Here is a 23679-nt window from a genome sequence, read left to right on the forward strand (position 1 = left end):
GCAGCGTCTGAAAGCACCACAGAAACGTGCCTTGCAAACAGCACCGGCAGTTAACACTTTCGGGGCTCTCGGTCCCTTTGAGAAACAAATGCAATCTCAAAACCCGCCCATCCACACATGACTTTTAGGAGTTCGTAGGCCAGCTGCCCAGAAGTCCGAACAGAACTCCAGGCTGAGTGCCCTCCGTACACGAAGCCCCCAGCAGGTCAGTGAAAAGCTGTGATAACACCTCTTTCTCCATGGCACCTCGGGCAAGGGCCCCCTGATTCCCAGGGCCCCCCGATTCCCACGAGCAGCGAGCGCAGAGGCTGGAAGGAGAACGCCCTGCTCTGCTCTGCTGGGCCAACCTGATTGCTTGTACGTGTCCTGCAGGTGACTGCAAATAACTACCCAGAAGTCCCGGGGACTATTTCAGACTTAGAAAGGTCACAGGAGGGAAATAATAATGAAGGGACAACCACATGAACCACATCTTGGTGAGTCTTAGCAAACAAGCCTCACGTCCAAGGCCCTTAAAAGCTACAAATTGGCCAGGGTCAGGATAGCTTACAAGACCCCACAGGGGCCTTACCTGTGTTCCCCTGGACCCGTGACTTAACTTCCCTGAGGACACAGCTCCCAGCCCAGTCACCTTCCTGGGATGGGGAGGGGTTCAAATAAAGAGGTGGGGAAATGTTTTTTAAAAAGCAAAAATCAGAGGCATGTGGGTGGTGCAGTCGGTTGAGCATCCGACTCTTAGTTTCGGCTCAGGTCATGATCTCAGGGTCATGGGATCGAGCCCAGAGTTGGGCTCTGTACCAGTGCGGAGTCTACGTGAGACTTTCTCTCCCTCTCCCTCTGCCCCTCCCCTCTCCACACTTTCTCCCTCTCTAAAATAATAAATCTTTAAAGAAATAAAAAAGCAAAAATCTCCTTTAGAAGAAAAAGCAAAGAGAACAAAATGAGTGGGGAATAGGCAAAAAAAAAAAAAAGGTGTCCATATTGACTTAAGTTTTTTTAAGAATACTAGAATATAAGAAAAATTGGTAATTTTTATTTTTTTTAAAGATTTTATTTATTTTTTCATGATAGGCAGAGAGAGAGAGAGAGGCAGAGACACAGGCAGAGGGAGAAGCAGGCTCCATGCAGGGAGCCCGACGTGGGACTCGATCCCGGGACTCCAGGATTGCGCCCTGGGCCAAAGGCAGGCGCTAAACTGCTGAGCCACCCAGGGATCCCCAAAATTGGTAATTTTTAGAACTTCATTCAGGATCCACAGATTCCAGCTGACCGGACTCTAGTAGCTCCAAACTGGCTGATCTGAGAGGCTGGCTGGTTTGTAACCAAAATTTCCTACAGATCACTAGTTCTCAAGTTGGGGTCCCAACAAGGGACATGTGGCAGTATCTGAGGATGGCTTTGGTTGTCACTGCTCAGACCAAGGTGCTACTGGCAGCCAGTGGGTAGAGGCCAGGGACGCTGCTACACACCCACCCCACAGCGCACAGGACAGCCCCACAGTGAAGGATCATCTGGCCCCAAATGTCAACAGTGCTGAGGCTAAGAAGCCTTACTCCGGAGGGCAGTGGGGTCACAGGCCATAGCCACTGGCTGGAGAAAGGGCCCCTGGTAAGAGTCCCGTGGTGTCCTTGGAATCCTTCCACTCCTCTTCCTCTGTTGCGGGTCATCTGTCCCCACTTTGGAAGCTGCTAAGAGCCTGTCTGCCACTGGGGGGGGGTGGGGTAAGAGCAGACCCACCGCAGCCACAAAGCCCTTTGAAGAGTGACAGCCGTAGTTACAGGAAGGGCCAGGCCTCAGCTGCTGCGGGCCCAGTGCAGGAAGGTTTTGAGGTGAACGGTAGAGCAGGGTGAGAGGGTGAGGGGCCTCATTACATTTTAAAATAGAGTTTTTTCCGGAGGAAATTGAAACAACCGGGAATCTGTTTGTAAACTCCTTTCTGCGAAACAGCATTAGCGACCTGTGAAAACATGAGCACAGGGAAGCCTGAGGTCTCTCCATGGAAGTAAGAGCTCCAGAGGGGGGCTGGGGGGGGGGGGGGATGGCCGCTGGACCAGCCCTGTCACATCTTCAGCTTGTACCCTGTGTCTCTGAGTCTGTCTCTGTTTGTTCGTTTTGTTTTTTAGATTCCACGTAGAAGTCAAATTATACTGTATTTGTCTTTGTCTGACTTATTTCACTTTGCATAATACCCTCTAGCTCTATCCATGTTGTTGCAAATGGCGAGATCTCATTCTTTTTTATGGCTCATATTCTAATATATACGTGTCGCATCTTCTCTATCCACGCATCTACTGACGGATGCTTAGCCTGCTTCCGTATCTTGGCTGCTGTACATAATGCTTCAGGGCAGGGGAGCAGGACGATGGGTGAAACAGGTGAAGGGGATTAAGAGGTACAAACATCAGGGCACAGCAAGCGCAGCATAGAGAATGGAGTCAATAATATCGTAATAACTTGGAGTGGTGCCGGATGGCGACTACGCTTCTGGCAGTGAGCACAGCCATGACGTCACTGTGCTGTACACCTGAAGCTGATAAAGCATCACTATATATGTCAACTATACTTCAACAGATACACACATACCTATAAAGATACATTAACTAAAAGCTTAAAACCTATTTTAAAACCCTGCGGCCCCCCTGAGTTGGAAGGGAAGGTGTTCAAAGAAAAATATCTCCAGTTTAGAAAACTCAAAATTTCGAAATTCAAAAATTCACCAAGTTCAAATCTGATTGAAAGGTCTGCTTAAAGAAAAGTTGAGAGATGAGATCAGGCCCAGAAGCCAAGTGCCCTGCTTGGCCTTGACGGACTCCCCCCCACTCCCCCTGCAAGGCTTCCGGCTGCCTCTGAGCTCACCTGCCCAGAGCCATGGCACGTGGCGCCACTGGAGTCGTGCTAGGTGGTGGCCCTGCACTTGCTTTTCCTTTCTCCTCTGCTCTGCTCAGCAAAGCACAAAGCCAGAGCCTCCCCAGGAGGAAGGCATAGTCCCAGCTTTCTAGACTCTTCTCATAACACAAAACACCTGAGCGCATGGGAGAGACCCGTGTGTGCTCTGAGACCCGTGGAGGAAGCAGCTGCTCTGAGCAGGATTCCGCTGAGGGGGTGGGGCCCTGTCAGGCCATCCTTTCCCCCCTCTCTCTAGGGCCCCCCAAGAAGGGCATATACTGTAGAAATAATTCTCAAGGGTCAAGAGTAGAAGACTATACAGTGTGGCAAAGGGTGCGGGCCCCACGACCTGCCTTCGGGAATGCCAAGCTCTGGCCCCTGAGCCATGCTGCCCTGGCACTGGGGACCGGCTCTGCCAGAGGGGATCCCAGTGTCACCTGGGGCCTCAGAGGAGCCGGGGAAGGCAGCCCTTTGAACAACGGGCAAATGTCACTGTAACAGTGGCACCTTGCAAGGAAGAGAAGCAAAACTCCCACGGCAAGCCAAGGTGCAGAAGAAACCTCTGACTCGGGCCTGGGCCCCCACTGGCCCCCCCCACTCGGCCCTGAGGGGGATGCACTGCCACTCCCGGCAGCCTTCCCGCTCCTTCCCAGGGAAAGGCCATGCTCACCCTGAGCAGGAGGGTCTGCAGGTCTTCAGCGTGAGCCCACTGCTCAAAAACACCATCCAAGGTCTCCACGTACCAGGAGCCGCTCTTGGGATTTCTCCAGGAAACAAAGCCTTCAGAACAGACGGGCTGGACTTCACCGGGGAGCCGCTAGCCACCCCCCCCCCCACTCAGGCTGCAGCCGCCCCTGGACTTGGGCCCACTCACAAGTCCCGCAGTCGCCGCCCACATCCCTGCGCTCCGTCCCGTTCAGGACCCCACTTGCCCCTCACCCCTGGACTTCGGCCGTGATTCTTGCCTTCCCAGCAAGGAGAACAAGGCTCCCAGAAGTCAAGTGACTCACCCAAGGGCTCAGAAAGGAAGGAAACTAACGCTCATCACACCTGCTGTGCGCCAGGCACTGTGCTCGGTGATGGACTGGCCACCCCGCTAACCCCAGGGCAACCCCGGAGGCAACTGCAACAGCAGCAACTGCTGCCTGTGTCTCTGCCCATTTTAAAGATGAGAAGACCAACAAGGCAGGACCAAGACAAGGGTGGGGCACACAAGCCCAAGAGCAGGTGCCTCTTAAATTCTGCATCCCAAGTGCCTCGCCTGCTCGCCCTGAGCTGAGGCCCTGAGAGGCGAAGTCATTTGCTCAGGGACACGCAGATGGCAAGAGGTGGAGCCAAGATTCACACCCAGGTCTTTCTTTCCCAACACGCCGCTTCTAGGGCAGACGGGGACCCGCCCGCCGGCTGGGAGGACGAGGTCTCCTGACACGCTCACCTGGGAAGGTGGAGTAGGATACAAAGATATCACTGGGAGTGGGCAAACTAGACACGGCATCCAGCTGGTCAAAGGGGCCTGGGCCTTCCTGGAACGGGACAGCGTCTGGCTCAGAGTCACTGCCAGGGCTCCTGTCTTCAGGGGAAGCGGAGGCCACCGCAAACCCATGGTCTTTCTGCTCTGCAGGAACCAAAGACAGACACATCACTCACCACTGATGACACAGACCAGAGCTCCCAATTCCTCGCTTCCTAGCCACGTCCGGCCTGCCCCAGCCTGACACCCCCCGATTCCCCTGGAGCCAGGGTTCCAGGGCTGAGCAAACATCAGCAAGAAACAGAAACCAAGGCTTTATTTAAAAAACAAAACAAAAAAAGATTGATTGATTTGAGAGAGGAAGAGAGCGTGCATGTGCAAGCCAGGGAGGGGCAGAGGCGGAGGGGGAGGGGGAGCATCTGAAGCAGACTCCCTGCTGAGTGCAGAGCCTGATGCAGGGATCTATCTCTCAACCCTGAGATCATGACCTGAGCTGAAATCAAGAGTCAGACCAACTGACTGAGCCACCCAGGCGCCCCCAAAGCTTTACTTTTTTTTTTTTTAATTTTTTTTTTTATTTATTTATGATAGTCACAGAGAGAGAGAGAGAGAGGCAGAGACACAGGCAGAGGGAGAAGCAGGCTCCATGCACCGGGAGCCCGATGTGGGATTCGATCCCGGGTCTCCAGGATCGCGCCCTGGGCCAAAGGCAGGCGCCAAACCGCTGCGCCACCCAGGGATCCCCAAAGCTTTACTTTTTACTCTAAGTTTTACATGTTCATTAAGCAAAACTGGGGGGAGGGGGTGCAGAATTTTTTTTAAAAGCTGCAAAAACAAGTTATCAGGTATATACCCAAAAGGACAGAAAACGGGTGTCCAACCAAAACCTTGCATGGCAGTTCATGGCAGCATCATCCACAACAGGCAAATGGTAGAGATGACCCGAGTGTCCACTGACAGATGAACGGATAAACAAAATGTGCTGCACACACCCCACGGGATTTCATTCAGGCTCGAAAAGGAGCAAAATACTGGTCCTCATGCACTTGGGGGGGGTGGGCTGGAAACATGTTGAGCCAAGAACCAGATGCAGAAGGCCATGGAGCAGGTTCCATTCATGTGAGAGACCCAGGACAGGCAAATCCACAGAGAAGAAAGGGAGGCGGGAGGGGGGAGTGAGCACTGATGGGTATAAGGTGTCATTCAAGGTGACGAGAAAGTTCTAGCATGAGGTAACAAGGATGCACGCAGGTACTCACTGCCATTGAATTGTATACTTTAAACTGGTTAAAAATGATCAACTTGGGGATCCCTGGGTGGCTCAGTGATTTAGCGCTGCCTTAGGCCCAGGGCATGATCCTGGAGACCCGGGATCGAGTCCTACGTCAGGCTCCCTGCGTGGAGCCTGCTTCTCCCTCTGCCTGTGTCTCTGCCTGTCCTCTCTCTCTCTCTGTGTCATGAATAAATAAACAAAATCTTTAAAAAAAAAAAAGATCAACTTTATGTCATTTGAAAACAAGTCACATTATGGCCTTAAAAGGCAAGGACATCCTGACACACATTGCAAGGGACGAACCTGGAGAACATGACGCTCAGTGAAATAAGCCAGTCACAGAAAGACACACACTGCCTGCCTCTAAGTACGGGAGGTGCCTACAGTAGTCAGACGTATAGACAGCAACACAGCAGTGGTTGCCGGGGATCCCGGGACCCGGGGTGGGGGGCAGAGCAGAATGGGGAGTCACTGAGAAGCGCTCTGGAGGTGGATGGGGGACACGCTGCACACCAGTGCTTAATGCCACTGAGCCAAACACTTAAAAATGGTTCAGAGGGTAAATCTTATGTGTGTCTTACAACAATACTTCTAAAAAAATTTTTTTTTTAAAAAAAAGGACACAGGCCAGTACACCAAGTGAGATGCATTCAGCATACATTCATCGGACGGAGAGGTGAGAGCTGTCTGGGGGGGAGACACAGCGGTCGTTAAGAGGCCACCTTGGAAGAGTGGGGGTGAGCAGAGGACGTTTACTTTTCAGCTCAATCCACCTCAGAAGGTTTGATTTGGTTTTTCTCTTCCTGGTTTTTTAATGATCATGAACTACGTTTGGTCTCATGAGGTTACCGACCAATATTCTCTATGTTGACCATTTTGCAGCCAGTTGCTTTTTTTTTTAACCGTATTCACGGCCTCTTCTTTGACACACATGAAGTCTCAACATGATGATTCTAATCAACATGAAGCCCGGCCACGTGGGCAGCAGCCAAGGCCCACCGGGGTGGACGGTGCGCTCTGTCTCCCTCCGGCCCTTTGTAGATTTGGCCTTACTTGGTCATTTGCAGGTTCAACGAAGTACGCTGTATCCCCTTATCACAACATCACGAGGACTTGCCACAGGATATTACAAAGCCTTCTTTAAAATCCTGGTTTATGACCCCAACAGCAGGTGCGCACACACACACGGAGTACCCCTGGGGCACAGAGCACCCACATGGGCACCAAAGAAGACACAAAAGAACAAGATGGGGTCTTGCTTTCTGGGGAGCTGAACACCCAAACAGAAAAAAAAAACTCAATGTACACGAAGTATTAGATTTTAAAAAATGATATAGAACTGGGACACCTGGGCTGTTCAGCGGTCGACCATCTGCCTTTGGCTCAGGGTGTGACCCCAGGGTCCTGGGATCGAGTCCCGCATCGGGGTCCCTGCACGGAGCCTGCTTCTCCCTCTGCCTGTGTCTCTGCCTCTCTCTCTGTGTCTCTCATGAGACATTTATTTATATAAATAAAATCTTTAAAAAAGTGATATAGAACTCTTTTCTCTCCTTCTTGGCAGGGGAACTGGGGGCAGGCAGGGACATAGTCAAGGAAACTATCCGTTGTTATCAGCGTGCCCTCCCTTTCAGACAACCAAAGGGAGAAAAATTGCCATTCTTGGCTTCTGTCTTCTGAATACCAATAAGGCGGACCTTTGTCACCTTGCCTCAGCCCCTCGAAAGCATAAAGCCAGATACGGGTCACCTCTAGCAGGCATGCAGGATGTCACAACATGCATTTCTAGACTCCAAATGTACTCTTCTCCTGTCCTCATGTCTCCACTTCCTCCCTTGTTATTTTGTTCTACTAAATCCCTTGTATTCACTAAACTATCTCAGATCTTTATAGGGCATCAAAGAAGGCATCAAGCCATAGGTCACGGGATCTGTGGAGACACTTACACCTTCTGACCCTGTACTTTCCTGGGGAAATAATTCAAGTGACGCCAACGCCCTCTATGTAAAGACATTTGTGGTCATGGGAGCCAAAAATTAGATATCCACCTCAGCGGCCAACATGAGGGAAATGGATTAGTGAGTGCATGTCACTAAGATGGAACATTATGAAGCCATTTGAACTAATGGTGATGAAGACCATGGAGATGTGAAGAAATGCTCACGGGCTAATGCAGGATGAGAAAAGCAATGTGCCCGAGGGCCACGATCCACAGGTAAGAAGCAGAAATGAGACAGCTGGGTCAGGCTTGTAAGATCCTGGATTATCTCTGCACTCACATTTTATGTCTTTTAGTTTCAAAATCTGAATTCCTCCCAAAGCAGTGGCAGACTTGGAAACTAGAGGGGTCAAGGCAGGACTTGGGCCACATACAGCTCCACTGTACGGGGCAGTGACATGGTGAGAGGTCTCCTGCGATGAACTCCAGGGAAGCAGAGCTCACTGCAGGGAGCAATGGGCTACTCCAGAGAGAAAGCAGCTATAAGGAGCTTCAGTAGAAGCAGAGGGCAGAGTGACACAGAGGGTTCCTTAGGGAATGGTTTCTGGGACAGATGACTATGACCCAGGCTCTGATAGAAGAGGAATAGTCCTGATGGGAGAAGCAGCACATCAGGCAGGCCCCGGCAGGAGAGCAGGAGGGTTTGTGTGGCTGGATCTGTGGGGGGCAATAGCAAGGAGGGGAGGAGGTCACAGATCACCCGGGGAAGCTGGGGTTCCATCTGCAGGGAGCTAGAGATGGGACAAGGAGGGTTCCAGCAACCCCATATCATAGCCCCAACATCTATTGACCTCTCACCCCATACATCTGACTCAGAAACTGGGCAATTTGTCTTTGTTCTCACAGCTGACCTTCAGGGGCCAGGATCCTGCCCTACATATGTTGCCTCTCAGCTATGCTGCCTCTTCCATGGAGGCCCCCGAGCTTGCAAAGGGGGTTTCTGAGACCTGTGAGGGCTGGACTGTTGCATACTTACTCAGGTCCCTGCAAATGGTTTTCTTGGCCGAGATTCCAGCCCCTGGCTGTCTGGGACCTGAGGTGTGGATGGCTGGGGTCGGGGGCACTGCACTGGGGGATGCTGTAGGAATGCCCTAAGGAGGCAGAGGGGGGCAGAGGGACCACCTGGGGAAAGCGGAGAAGATAAAGTGGGATCCAAGAGGGGACTACAAGTGGGGGAGAGAGAGAGAGAGAGAGAGAGAGAGAGAGAGAGAGAGAGAGAGAATGAGTCACACAAGGGATGTGAACCCGTCTCCATTCACATGTCCTCCTCATTTGACAAATCTGATGTGAAAGCCTCGCCCACGGGTTATGGACGTGATGCACAGCTGTGTTCTTAAAGAGACTCTCAGATTCAAAACCCCCTTGGAAGGCAGGCTAACTTCCCCGAAAGACTAAATGCACAGCCGGAGGAGAAGCTGTCCCCTCAGCACAGAAAATCTACAACCACACAAACATTGTGCTTCCTTCTGTCTTCTCAGCAAATTTCTAGAAGTCTGAAGAGGGGTTGCCCCAAAATGCCCTCACAGAGGCCGCTCAGCTCCGGCCAAGGGCATCGTGCTGGGTCACGCCGTATCATGCTACTTACCCAGTGACTTGCCGCACCAGCGCTACCAACACTGAGGCGCCTGTTTCTGCCCTGGGATGTGCGCTGCCGCTTATGAAAGGGGTGCGTGACTTGTCAAAGGATTTTAAAATTGTTTGAAATTGTTACACAGCGAATTTTGCAAAAGCAACACAAGTGCCACAGAAATCCAGGGCAGATGTTCAGATGCCGGTAAACAAGAGGACACTCAGCCCGAAGGGGACGCAGACAGTGGGCAGCTCAGCATTTCTGTCCTCGGCGGCAGTCCTGCCCCCAGGTGGCTACAGTGTGACACACAAAGTCAACAGCCACCCGGGGGGCGGAGCAGAGACCACAGTTCCAAAGGCAGCATCATAATCACTGCATTCCAGCTCTGAAATCCCTGTTCCCATCGAGTTTTTTTCTTTTCTTTTCTTTTCTTTTCTTTTTTCTTTTCTTTTCTTTTCTTTTTTTAGTGGAGGGAATCTCTATCACTTAAAATCTTGCTCACAGTAATTTTCACATGGTTCTATTTCAAAATCAAATCATTAGAATCCACAAAAGATACAAGCATCCTGTGAGCTTTGTGCCAGGCTGGAGGGACCTGGGTGAAGGACAGACGGAACTAGCCCTGCCTTAGGAAAGCTGACCAGGGGGTGAGGCCATCTCAGTACAAGGAGAAAGAGCCAGGAGGGGAGAACAGAGGCTGCAGGAGACAAAGACCAGCTAACCCTGACTCTGTGCAAGGAAGGGGGGGTTTACGGGAAGACTTCCTGGAGGCAGAGACAATTAGCTGTAACTGGAAGGATGGGTTAGCAGTAGGCCAGCAGGGGTGCCTGGCTGGCTCAGTCATTGAGCACGCAACTCTTGATCTCAGGGTCAAGCCCCATGTTAGATGTAGAGATTACCTAAAAAAAATAAAATCTTAGGGGCATTTGGGAAGCTCAGTCAGTTAAGTGTCCAACTCGTGGTTTTAGCTCAGGTGGTGGTAATCTCAGAGGCGTGAGATCAAGCCCTGAGTCAGGCTCCATGCTCAGCACGAAGTCTGCTTCAGGTTCCCTCTCCCTCTGCCCCTTCCCACCATGCACATGCTGTCTGTCTCTGTCTCTGTCTCTCTCTCTCCCTTTCTAATAATAAATAAATAAATAAATAAATAAATAAATAAATAATAAATAAATACTTTTTAAAAATAAACAAGTAAAAAAAATAAAATCTTAGAAAACAAAACAAAACAGAGTAGGCCAGGGGTCAAGGCAGAGGGATGGACATGGAAGGCTGAGGAGCAAGCCAGCACCTGTGACACCCTCAGAGAGTTGAAGAACGCTGGGGTGGAACACGGCATGCCAGGCTGGGGGACGCAAAGTGGCCTAGGCCAGATCCCCAAGGACCTGGTGGGCCCACGAGGGCATCCAGAATGTGACCCTGCAGGCCCTCCGCACTGCTGAGAATGGACAACGAGGAGGCATTGAGCTAGCTGTGACCTTCCCAGAACGCTGACGTCCCAGCTCACCCTTCATCCATGGTTCCCTTGCCCGCATCACCTTCCATTCTACTCACACAAGAGAGAAGAGCCATTTGCTTCAGGGTAAGAACACCTTACACATTCTGACCACACATTCTGGATCGTAAGAAAAACAATGAGCTGGAGAGGATTTCTACAACCCCGAGAGCAGCAGCCTTTCCACTTTCCTAGTACCATAACTCTGAGGTAACTGTGCCGAGGACAGGGGGGGCTCCTGTGTGACACAGGGTCCTTTGGGGTCAGAGGAAGGGGAGAGTCCAGGTTTGCAGTTCCAAAAATGAACTGGGCACTGTATTAAGTGCTGTACATGCACTGGTTCAAGCGCTGGATATTTCACAGTGACGCTAGAAGGTAGGCTCTGTTATCATCCCCACTTGCCAAGACTTCTAGAGATTAACCGACCACTGTTCGTGCAGGAAGGAAGCAGCCACCAAGACTGAACCTGGTGTTCCTAATCACTCATGGCCAAGTTATGGGCATGGGTCGTGACAGTGAGGTGATACAGTTCCAGTCAAATTATAAATCCCCAGCACCTAACCCACAGCCCAGTGTATACAGCAGATATTCAACAAACACTTCCCAGATGTCATGCGACCAGACAACCCACACTCCCTCACCTTACCCCTGCCAAGGTGGAACAGTACTGGGCAGAGGAACACGGTCAGAAGAATGTGCTACTGGGGCGTGTGGGGGGCTCAGTCAGTTAAGCATCTGACTCTTGGTTTCAGCTCAGGTCACGATCTCAGGGTCCTGGGGTCAAGCTCCATATAGGGCTCCCCACTCAGCAGGGAGTCTGCTTGTCTCCCTCTCTCTGCCCAGCACCCCACCCCCCACCTGCCACTCACATGCGTGCACATGCTCGCTCGCTCGCTCTCTCTCGCTGTCTCTCAAATAAATCTTTAAAAAATAAAGAATATGCTACAGGTAAAAAAATAATAATAATAAAAAATTTTTTTAAAAAGAATATGCTACAGGTCATGATCTCAGAGTCCTCGAATGGAGCCCCACCTCGGGCTCTGCGTGAATATGGAGCCTGCTTGGGATTCTCTCTCTCCCTCTCCCCCACCTCGTGCTCTCTCTCTTTTAAAAAAAAAAATATATATATATATGGGCAGCCCGGGTGGCTCAGTGGTTTAGCGCCGCCTTCAGCCCAGGGCATGATCCTAGAGACCTGGGATCGAGTCCCATGTCAGGCTCCCTGCATGGAGCCTGCTTCTCCCTCTGCCTGTGTCTCTCTGCCTCTCTCTCTCTCTGTCTCTCACGAATAAATAAATAAAATCTTTTAAAAAAATAAAAATAAAATAAATATATATATAAGAAAATTTTATACATATAAATATATTTATATTTATATATATAAATATAAGTATATTATATTTATATATATATAAAATTTCCAGTACCTGGCCCTTGGGAATTCTAATACTAATTTAGCTCTGGCCTCCCTTTCACTGGAACAGTGAAAAGAGGGTCTAATTGAAGAAGGTTAGGGGAATGATAAGGAAAACAAAAGAGGTTTTTCTCTCTCCTCTGCTCTGTGGTTGCCAAGTGTCTGGAGTTGAAGCTGCCAGAGCTGGGTGAGCCCATGGGGCTCCTACACCGTGAGCCGGAAGGCTCCGACCTCTACAGGCTGGACAAAGCTGGACAGGTGCTGCTGCTTTGGACAAAGTAGGCATGTTTGGGACCCTCCAACTGCCTGGACAGACCTCTGGGACATCCAGAGGGGTTGGAGATGGGGGCAGGGGTGGCTCTGCCCACTAGACCACTAGCGTCATCTGCGGGGAGCATGAGGATGCACTTACCCCCACCACAGGCCTGGATAAAGAAGAGCTTGGGCTTCCCTCCCAAGCTGGGGCAGCCAGTTCCATTGAAGATATTCACAATTTTCTCAATGGACACAGGACATCCATCTGTGCCATAAACGGCCCCTGGGAACTGGCGGTGGCTGGCCTGGAAGACCAAGAGAATCCTGATTACAAAGCCAAGAAGTTGGGGTGGGTCCAATAACACTGCTCAGAGGCTTTGTAGGGCCAAGCAATTAAAAGGCCCCAGCCAGGGGCACGAGGCTGCTTTAGACAGTGGGTGGTTCTGGATGGGCCCCGGGTCAGCATCTAGTCTAGAGGTCTCAGACTCATGTGCCTCCAACAGCCTAACTGGAGACTGCTGGCCAGCTGCTTCTAGATCGGTGGTTTTCAAAGTGTGGTCCCTGGACCAGGGGCATCAGCATTGCCTGGGAACCTGTACAGCGTGCTGATTCCTGGGCTCTACACAGACCTACGTCAGAAACCTTGGTGGTGGGGACCAGGAATGTGGTTTTTCAGGAGCCTCTGATGCAGCTGAGCACTGAGAAACACTCTAGATCAGTTCTTCTCAAACTTTCTGCATAGGGGGACCCTGTCAAAGTGTAGGCTCTCTGGGAAGAGGTCTGGGGCAAGGCCTGAGAGTCTGAATCTCTCAAGAGTTCTTGGTGAGGCCCGTCCTGCTGGTCCAAGGGTCACACCAGGAATGAAAAGGAGCCATACAAAAAAAGAAAAGAAAAGAGAAGAAAAGAAAAGAGAAAAAAAAGAAAAAAGAAACAAAAGAAAAGAAAAGAAAGAAAAGAAAAGAAAGAAAGAAAAGAAAAGAAAAGAAAAGAAAAGAAAAGAAAAGAAAAGAAAAGAAAAGAAAAGAAAAGGAGCCATATAGGCCAGAGTTTCCCTCTGTGAGGATGCGGCCTAGTAAGGCCAGACCACTGTGGTTTTTCAAGAGAAGCTGGAAATGTTGATTTCTGTGAGTAAATTGCCAGTCTTGAAAACACTGTGCCACCCTCAGGGGGGCTGTAGGCCTTTAGCTTGGAGCTTCTGATCTGTCCAACCCTCAAATGAAAAGATGAGGAAGCTGAGGCCCAGGCAGTGGGAGGGGCTGGGCCACAATGACCCAGCACATCAGTGGCCAACCCCAGAGTGAGTCCCAGTGTCCTGACACCCAGCCAGTGGCAAAGGGCTGGTACAGCGCCTGGTGGGACCAAGGCAGGAGCTGGGAGCTCCTGTGTGCCATACCCGGCTCTGAACAAGATCCAGGGCAGGAGTTCTGTGAGCAGCACCTGTGTCCTCCCTGCCTCTCCCAGATGGCCTCTCCCAGGAACACCCCCCCACCCAGGGGGAGCATTCAAGTCCTCAGAGGGCCTGAGGACTCCCAGGAAAACAACAGGGGCTAGATAGGGCCCATGGCTCTTCTCACAAAGCCCAGGGTGTCGTGGACACAGGAAGGGACGGGGCTCCTTCCTGGCACCTCAGAGCAGCACTTCTGGGTGGCTGCCCAAGGAGCCACCACCTCTACCTGCCTCACAGCCGTGGGACAGGACAACCACCACGCAGCAGTCCAGAGCGCTGTGGTCCCGCCGTGCCAGCTCCACCAAAGCCTGGACCATTTGCTACAAGAGAAGGTTGCAGGTGAGCCATCGTGTTGATGGATCGGGTCCCCACACGGGGCCCCCACCAGGGCAGAACGCCTTCCCTGCTCCCAGGGCCAATGCTGCAGTGATGACCGTCCTGACAGTCACAACCGCCACCGGCCTTGGGGACAAGGTGCGGCACTCGGCCCGGCTCAGGCCCTCCTCACACTGAGCCGAGGACGTGAGGACCACTCCTGCCATCTGGACGAGGAAGCGACCGCACAGGGACACACGGCGGGGAGCGGGCGACACCCTGAGTGTGTGGCCGGTCCTGACATGGCCCCTGCAGGCGCTCCAGTCGTGGGTCCTGTTGGGGGTCACAGGCCACCACCCGCCCCCCGCCCCCTCCTAGGCCAGGGGCCTACCTTGGCCGTCAGGTCCCGCTTCACCTCCACCGTGAACCGCAGCAGACAGAAGCGTCGCTGCAGCTTCTCGCAGTCGATATTGGAGCCGCCGCGGGCCGTGAGCCTCGATTCGGGGCAGAAGTTCACGTTGTTGATGATGAGGCAGTAGCCACAGGGGTCTGCGTTCAGGGCGTACGCCTGCCCAGCACAGGGACCAGGGTCAACCAGGGCGCCGCCGCGCTCCTCAGGACAGAATGGGGGGCCCCTGGCTGCATGCATGTGGTGGGCGGTCTGGAGAGATGGAACAGCAAAGGGGACCTGGGGGCGCCTGGGGGGCTCAGCAGTGGAGTGTCTGCCTTCAGCTCAGGGCGTGACCTCGGGGTCCTGGGATCGAGTCCCGCATAGGCTCCCTGCTCAGTGGGGAGCCTGCTTCTCCCTCTGCCTCTGCCCTGCTGCTCTACCAATTTGTCCCCCCTCTCTATCAAAATAAATAAAATATTAAAGAAAGAAGAAGAAAGAAGAAAGAAAGAAAGAAAGAAAGAAAAGAAAAGGGGGCTTGTCCTCCCTCAGACAGAGCAGCAGCATCTACGCCCCACATTCTAGCACCAAAGCAGACTGTAAACCAGGTGGGCATGAGCAGGAGGGGTATGATGTACAGACAGCTAACGTGGGAGGGAAGACCAGCTCCCACAGCAGCATCCAGCTTAGGAATCCAACACCCAGAGGCACTTGCCCCCAAAGGAGCTGATGGATTGCCCCACCCAGGGAAGCTCCTGAGAACCCTGTGGGTGGCTTCGTCAGCAGACTCCTGCCCAGGCCCACCCGTGGAGCGCAGATGCCACTTCCCAGCCAGGCTCCCCGTCCCCCGGGAATCCTCTCTCACAACAGCCTGCTCTTTTTTTCATGACACTTGACACAATTTAGATTTAGGTATTTCTTGGGCAGCCCGGGTGGCTCAGCGGTTTAGTGCTGCCTTCAGCCCAGGGTGTGATCCTGGAGACCCGGGATTGAGTCCCATGTCTGCTTCCAGCATGGAGCCTGCTTCTCCCCCTGCCTGCTTCTCCCTCTGCCTGTGTCTCTGCCCCTCTCTCTCTCTGTTTCTCAAATAAATAAATAAAATCTTAAAAAAAAAAGAAAAAGATTTAGGTATTTCTTTGGGTAACTAGCCTCTGCTAGGCTGATGGCTCCACAGGGATTAGAAACACAAGGGGTCTGCTCTCAGGTATCCTGGCCTGGAGCCCAGTACTGACGCCCAGGAGTCACACAGCAAATGCTGTAAACAAGAAGGAGTGACTCGGTCCCAGGGCCAATTTGGATGCCCACCTCACGTTAGGTCTGACCCCTGACTTCAGACAAGGAAAGAGCAGGGAGGCTTGGACAGCCTGCTCCAGGAAAGCTGTGCTAGAGGCAGGGAGCTGTAGGGGGCCTGGGACCCTCTCTCAGGGCTCCGTTCCCTGGGCTCCAGAGGCAGCTGCAGAGGGAAGGATCTGGAAAGTGCAGAGCATTAGAGCCCAAAGCCAAGTCACAGGAAGACTCACCAAATCACCATTTCCCTTGGAAATCTCCTGAACACCTAGAGAGAGAGGGAGGGGGGGAGGCATGAATGGCTGGCCCCTTGGGGGGAGGCAAGGGTCTTTGAATACAAAAGAACAAGAACCTGGGAAACATCAGGCAGTGCTGGTGGGAGTCTAGGGGCACAGCCACCTTGCAGAACTGCTCAGAAGTTTCCAGTGAGGGAATCTGGGTGGCCTTTGGCTCAGGGCATGATCCCAAAGTCCTGGGATCAAGTCCTGCATCAGGCTCCCCACAGGGAGCCTGCTTCTCCCTCTGCGTGTGTCTCTGCCTCTCTCTCTGTGTCTCTCATGAATAAATAAATAAAATATTTAAAAAACAAAAAGCAAACAAACAAAAATAAGTCTCCAATAAAGTTAAACACACACCTATCGTCTGATCAGCAGTTCCATTCCCAGGTTTCTACCCAATAGAAATGAGTGCAATGGACACAAAAAGACCTGGCCATGGATGATCACTGAGGCCTTATTCTTTTTTTTTTTTTAAAGATTTTATTTATTTATTCATGAGAGACAGAGAGAGAGGCAGAGACACAGGCAGAAGCAGAAGCAGGCTCCGTGCAAGGAGCCTGATGCAGGACTCAATCCCAGGACCCCGGGGATCACGCCCTGAGCCAAAGGCAGATGTTCAACCACTGAGCCTCCTAGGTGTCCCTCTTTTTTTTTTTTTCTTAAAGATTTTATTTAGTTATTTATTTGAGAGACAGAGAGAACACATGCACATGCTCACATAAGCGGTGGGGGGGGGGGGAGCTGCAGAGAGAGAGATGGAAGTCTGCTTCTCCCCGCTGAGCAGGGAGCCCAACGTTGAGGCTCCATCTCAGGACCCCAGGATAATGACCTGAGCTGAAGTCAGACAGTTAACCGACTGAGCCATCCAGGCGCCCCACTGAAGCTTTATTCTTAATGCCCAAAGCAAGAAACAACCCAAATGTTCATCAACAAGTTGACGGATAACAATTTATGAAAAAAGCCATGTAAGGGAACACTCCACAGCCTGAAAAGGAACGAGGTACCTACACATACAATGCCGTGGAAAATACGGAACATTATGCCAAGGAAAGAAGCCAGAGAGTATACGTGGTGTGATTCCATTCAAGTGAAATTCTAAAACAGAAAGGCATAAATAAGGGAAGCTCCAGGAGAACAGACGCTTCCTGTCTCTAGAACCCATGGAGCCCAGCACCCAGAAAGTCCTCAGCAGATATTTGCAGAATAAATGAGTCAAGGTGGTCATTTTTTCCATCAGTGTCAAACGAGTTTTCATTTCAATTCATTTCATTTCATACAAGTCCCCTGACCACCAGTCTATAATATAGCAGGACTTTTTTTGTTCTTTAAACAAAAAGAACTTGGTGGCTACCTCTGAGTTCTGGTGCAAGTTTAGTTGCACTGGAGCCTATGCTTGTGATCCTACAATGGTCCCATTCATTGCTCACAGAGGGCCAGGACCCCTTGCTGGGAACTAATCTCTGAAGAGTTTAAAAGCCACACCAGAAAAGCATTCACATCTCATTTCTTAATTGGAAACGGTTTTACCTATCTGACGAATCCTATAGTTCATAGCCTCAATCTGAAACTGTAGCTCATTTCCAAAATCCCACTGTACCCCCAAAACTGTAACTATTACCCACAACTGAAAAATTCTTTCATTCCCCAAATTAGTAGTATCAATCCACAAAGTGAGAGACGGACATCATCAAAATGGCACAGTAAGAGGGGCACCTGCGTGGTTCAGGCAGTTAAGCATCTGCCTTCAGTTCAGGTCATGATCCCAAGGATCCTGGGATCGAGACTCATGTCCAGGCTCTCCCTACTTGTCCCTCTCCCTCTCCCTGCAACTTCACCTGCTTGTACATGCACACACGTGTGTGTGCACACATGCTCTCTCAGTCTCTCTGTCAAATAAATAAAAAAATTTTAATGACATAATAAGAGTTTTCAACTGCCTTCCCAGACAATGAACACCAATTCTGACAATCATCCACAAGTGAGAATGACTTTGTGTAAGTCCAGGCATTGAGTAGAGAAGTTCCAAAACACTGCTGGTGCAAAAAAAAAAATCTGAGATTGGATGCACTAAAGAGGTCAGTCAGCAAGGACTGGAGGAGCTGACTCTTCTTCAAATGTGAAGCCAACACATGACTTCAAAAAACATGAAAATCAAGGAAATAGGACACCACCAAAGGAGCACAATGATTTTCCAGAAAGCAACCCCCCAAGAAATAGAAACCTGCAATGCGCCTGATAAAGAATTCAAAATCGCTGTCTCAAGGAAGCTCAGCAAGCTACAAGAGTATATACAAAGACAATTCAACAACAGGAACAATTCAACAACATCAGGAAAACAACATATGAACGAGATAGAAATCCTAAAAAAAAGAACCAAATGGTTCTTTTTCTAGAGCTGAAGAATGCTATGAATGAAATGAAAAATGCAACAGACAACACTGACATCAGACTTAATCACGCAGAAGAATCTGTGAAGTAGAAGACATATCATTTGAAGTTACCGGCAGAGAACAAAGAGAAAAGAACCAAGAAGATGAAGAAAGTCTACATGAATCATGATTTATCTTGAAAAGAAACATCTATGCGTTACTGGAATCCCAGAAGAAAGGAAGAGAGGGAGAAAGGGGCAGTGGGCTTATATAGAAAAATAATGGCTGAGAACTTCTGGGGAAAGATCTGGATATCCAAGGTCATTAACTTCATAGGTCCAACTACCCACCAACCACTCTCTTGGTACTCACAGACGTCACTGAATGGTCCAGAACCATTGTCCGTTGGCCTGGGCACCAATGGTCTGACAACCTGTGGCTGGAGCTCAGCTGGCCCCAGCACCACCGGAGCGAGTTTTCCTGGAGTCAGCTTTGATGGATCCTTCCCTCTGAGATCCTCTGGTGTGAGTCTCGTTGGTCCAAGCACCACAGGCATGAGGTCCAGGGGTCTGGTGGCCTCTGGATTCTGCTTTACTGCTTGCCGACTCATTCTCAGGCACGAAGCCAGCGCATCCTGGCCTGTGTCCTCCAAGCAGGAAATGAACAAAGGAAGGGCCTGACTCCCTCGGGTCTCTAGATCTGTGACCAGCTGCCTGGCCTGGTCGCTCCGAGACCCCGAGCCTGCATGCTGTTTGAGAAGAAAGACGTGGCACCATTACCCATACAATGTCCTGTGACTCTCCCCCTGTCCCCCCGCCCCATTTCCCACCTAGCATAAGTCTACAAAATCAGGCACATGGACAAAACTTGAGCCTGCACTCATAGTGAGTGTGTCCCACTAGCCAGCCTCTGCTTATCTACTCATTCAGCATTTTGGAGGCATCTCTTATGAGCCCAACACCGTGCTAAGAGCTGAAAATACAGCAGTAAACATGATCAGTCCTTACGAAGCGAACATCTCGTGGGGGATGCAAACAGACAAATCAGTGGTGACACACCAAGGAGAGAAGTGTCAGATGGGAAAGCACAGGGGCCTAGGAGGGTCCACGGAAATCCACCCCAGCCTGGGGAAGCCAGGGAGGCCTCCAGGAGGGGGTGTCTTTACAGAGACCCTAGGGACCATTAGGAAGTAAACAGTGAATTCAGAGAAACGAGAAATCTAAGCTGGAATAGGAAACAGTCATGAGGGATGAGGCCTTTGTGTGGTCATGCCAAGAAAGCTGCGAGGAGCCAGTGAGGAGTTTTAAGAAAGTGACAGAGTCAGATCCACCTTTTAGAAAAATCATCGGATGGGCAGGGTGGACAACGGACAGGAGTGAGCCACAGCCAGGTCAGGTGGTGGCAAAGACGGTGTGGCAGGAATCGAGAAGCGAGGGGACGGGCCAGAAAAATAAATGAAGGAGAATGCACAGATCTGTGGGCTGATGGGGTGGACTGTAAAGTGCAGGAATGGCTGGGGTTAGTGAGTGGCAGGGTGGTGGGGCTGGTCACTGATACAGAGAAAAGAAGAAACTGCGCATCTGCTCGTTGTCCTCTGAGACCCAGCTCTGGCCAAGTTCCTCAGGAGCCACAGGGACGAGACACCACCCTGTCCTCAAATATCCTACAGCAGTTCTGTCCAAGGGAACTTTCTGTGCTGATGGAAATATTCTTTGCCTGCGCTGTTCAATGTGGCAGGCCTTAACCACACGTGGCTACTGAGCACTCGCGCCCTTCAACTGAGGAATCGAAGGTTCTATTTTGTTTAATATTAATTACTTCAGGGCGCCTGGGTGGCTCAGTTGGTTAGGCATCTGCCTTCAGGTCATGATCCCAGGGTCCCAGGGTCCCAGGGTCCCAGGGTCCAGTCCCACGTCGGGCTCCTTGCTCAGCAGGGAGTTGGCTTCTCCCTCTGCCCTTCCCCCCTGCTCATGAGCTCTCTCTCGCTCTCTCTCTCTCAAATAAATAAAATATTTAAAATATATATTAATTACTTCAAATTTACACTTAAATAGCCACATGTGGCTAATGGCTACTATACTGAGCAGCACAGACCTATCATTTCACGAAAAGGTAATCCTAACGAAACGGCTAGCTCCGTGCCGCATCTCAACATTTATGAGACACTGGGAGTAAGACAGGCAACGTGTTAAATGCATCGTTTCATCTAGTCTCCCTCAACAACATTAAGGGGTTAAATCACCATTATCCCCACTTTACAGAGGAGGGAAACTGAGTCTCAGTAAGGCACTGCTAATACGTAACAAAGCCAGGAGGAGGCCCCAGATCCACGTGTGGCAAAATGGCAGCCCTGCCTGAATTCGTTGCTAACATGTAACATCAGGGAATTTAGCATCAAAATCAGGGTTTTTAGCTTCTCTTTAAAAATCTGGCAACACAAGGCCAGCGTTCTGGAATGACCACGCTGAGCTGGAGGGCTGTCTGCTGCCTCTGTGGGCATTTGAATTTCTATCTGAAGGCAGGGGGATGGCCTCAAACCACTTCTGCTCCTCAGTACAGGCCCCACAGCGGCTGCTCACGAGACTTCTTTTAATGTTATTGCTCATCAGTAATTTTTCGTGTGGCACATTCTATTACAGCCTTGCTCACTAGGTTCAGGCCAAGCTCCTGGATGATGAAGAAAAGGGACATTGGGTCTGCAAGCAGGCCCCGGGGCCCTGGCCTGGGGCGTCCAGAAAGCCACAGACACAGCCCCCGGCACCTGCTGGTGGGAAGTGCCTCCTGGACCCTCCTGTCCCAGGCCTGCGGGAGGGTCCGATAAGAAAAAGGCATAAAACTGCTTTTAAAGGGAACCTCACCACCTCCGCTGGGCCATCGTGGGCTCGAGGGAGAGGGGCCCCCGGCGGGCTGGGGGCCGGGGCCGGGGGCTGGGCCGAGGCCGGGAGGGGAGCGGAGGGAGCGGAGGGGAGCGGAGGGGAGCGGAGGGGAGCGGAGGGGAGCGGAGGGCGGGGGCTCGCCGTGGGTCCAGCCTGGGGTCCGCGCGGCGGGGAGGGGCGCACCTGCATGTCCTCGACCATGGCGGCCGTGAAGAGCTCGCGGCTCAGCAGGGCGTCCCAGAGCGCGGCCACCTGCAGCTCGCGGACCAGCCGCACCCGGCACCGCCGCAGGGCCCCCCGGTCCGCCTCGTCCATGGCGGCCGGACGCCGGGCACCCCGCGGCCTCGGGGCGCTTCCGGGCCTCGGCCTCTGCGCCCCGCCTGCCGCCCCGGACCCGCCCCCCGGACCCGCCCCCCGGACCCGCCCCGGACCCGCGCGGCGCTGACCCCGCCCCCGCATCGCCCCTCCGCCCGGGCCCCGCCTCCGCCCTGGGGCTCCGCCTCCACCCGGCCCCGGACGCACCCCCGCGTCGCCGCCCCGCCCCCAGGGCGTACCCCGGATCGCCGCTCCGCCCCCAGGACACACACCCCACCCCCGCCCACCGCCCCGCCTCCGCCCTGCGGCTCCGCCTCCGCCTCCGCGCCCGCCCCGCCCCGGGCACACCCCCGAGTCTATGCTCCGCCCCCAGGCCTCCGCCCAGCCCCCAGGACATACCCCCCGGGTCACCGCTCCGCCCCGGGCACACCCTCGAGTCTCCCCCCGCCCCCAGGGCGTACCCCGAGTCTCCGCCCCGCCCCCAGGACACACCCCCGCGCCACCGCCCCGCCTCCGCCCTGGGGCTCCGCCTCCGCGCCCGCCCCGCCCCCAGGACACACCCCCGGGTCACCGCTCCGCCTCCAGGACACACACCCGGCCTCCGCCCCGCCCCCAGGACACACCCCCGGCCTCCGCCCCGCCCCCAGGACACACCCCCGGCCTCCGCCCCGCCCCCAGGACACACCCCCGGCCTCCGCCCCGCCCCCAGGACACACCCCCGGGTCACCGCTCCGCCCGGGCACACCCCCGAGTCTCCGCCCCGCCCCCAGGACACACCCCCGGCCTCCGCCCCGCCCCCAGGACACACCCCCGGCCTCCGCCCCGCCCCCAGGACACACCCCCGGCCTCCGCCCCGCCCCCAGGACACACCCCCGGGTCACCGCTCCGCCCGGGCACACCCCCGAGTCTCCGCCCCGCCCCCAGGACACACCCCCGGCCTCCGCCCCGCCCCTAGGGCGTACCCCGGGTCCCCGCCCCGCCCTCAGGGCGTACCCCGATAATCGCTCCGCCCCCAGGACACACCCCCGCGTCGCCGTCCCGCCCCCAGGGCGGACCCCGGGTCTCAACTCCACCCCCAGGACACACCCCCAGGTCGCCGCCCCGCCCCCAGAACGCACCCCGAGTCCGCACCACCCCTCCGCTTTCACAGGAACTCGGAGGGGGTCCCAGTGCTGGCAAGAGGGACGCCGTGCCTGGAGCCAGGGTTGTCTCGCGTGGTCGACTGCTCCAGCCTCGCCCACGTTAAATCCCCGTCTTCCTCCCTCCCACCCCAGCACCTCCCACAAAGGAAGACAGCAGAAGCCTCCCGGGACTCCCAGGAGTAGCGCTCACGTGCACGTTTCAAGAACAACTGCTCCTGCTTGTGGAGCATTCGCGGAGTCCCAGCCACTGCGCCGGTCACTTGGCGCTGTGCCGCCTCGCCTGGACCACAGCCCTACCGAAGGAAAACCAAACGGCATTCTTTCCCCCCGTTTTACAGACGCGGGGTGGGGACGCTGGGGCTCAACGCAGTGACCTCCGCTCAAGGTCCCAGAGGTGGTGAGTGGCACAAGGCAGTCGAGGTGCAAACCTGAGCCTGCCTCCAGTCCGCCTTGAATGCATCCTCCAGCGCATCCACGCCTCGGCTCCGGTCGTTATTGAGTCCACAAATACGCATTAAGATCCTGTCTGCGCTGAGGTCCACGCAGGCACCGAGGACCCACAGTGAACAACACACAGGCCAGGCCCTACCCTTAGAAGTTACTTGCCAGTGGGAGGAGACAGACGATGAACAATATAAAGAAATAAAAGACGTTAGTGATAAATGCAAAGGAAATTTTTAAAACGACAATAATGACAACAAGGTGGGGGTGGAATATATCAAATCCCCTTTTTCGTATCCCCAAGGAACCTATATCATTGGGTCAGTGAAAGTCTACCGCATTCGCCCGTGACTTTCCCCCGCCCTCCCCGCCACACGCACATCCCTCTCCCGCGCTGAGGGCGGTCCCAGGCACATCCTATGGCGGAGCTCGCTTTGGTAAATAAAAGAGTAGGAATCCTGGATTCC

The 23679-nt window shown here is 53.1% G+C and overlaps 1 protein-coding gene across 1 annotated transcript; it reads right to left on the bottom strand.

Moving 5' to 3' along the window:
* Positions 1 to 1013: 1013 nt before the first annotated feature.
* CASP9 (caspase 9) lies at positions 1014 to 21683 on the bottom strand. The gene is made up of 9 exons (XM_055331273.1): positions 21498 to 21683; positions 18811 to 19186; positions 16025 to 16059; positions 14508 to 14684; positions 14032 to 14121; positions 12512 to 12659; positions 4322 to 4501; positions 3557 to 3666; positions 1014 to 1957 (listed from the first exon to the last, which is right to left on the bottom strand). The coding sequence occupies exons 1-9, from the start codon at positions 21627 to 21629 to the stop codon at positions 1868 to 1870; spliced, it is 1338 nt and encodes a 445-aa protein (XP_055187248.1). The 5' UTR covers positions 21630 to 21683; the 3' UTR covers positions 1014 to 1867.
* Between the last annotated feature and the right edge of the window lie 1996 nt (positions 21684 to 23679).

The sequence above is a fragment of the Nyctereutes procyonoides genome, unplaced genomic scaffold, assembly GCF_905146905.1.
Source record: "Nyctereutes procyonoides isolate TBG_1078 unplaced genomic scaffold, NYPRO_anot_genome, whole genome shotgun sequence".
Taxonomy (NCBI): domain Eukaryota; kingdom Metazoa; phylum Chordata; class Mammalia; order Carnivora; family Canidae; genus Nyctereutes; species Nyctereutes procyonoides.

Coding starts and splice junctions, on each gene's coding strand:
- CASP9 (XM_055331273.1), bottom strand. CDS start 21,629: ATGGACGAGGCGGACCGGGGGGCCCTGCGGCGGTGCCGGGTGCGGCTG. Junction 16,060..18,810: donor TGGACCATTCAGTGACGTCT/GTGAGTACCAAG, acceptor CTCTCTCTCTAG/GTGTTCAGGAGATTTCCAAG. Junction 12,660..14,031: donor TCCTGTCCCACGGCTGTGAG/GCAGGTAGAGGT, acceptor TTGGTCTTCCAG/GCCAGCCACCGCCAGTTCCC.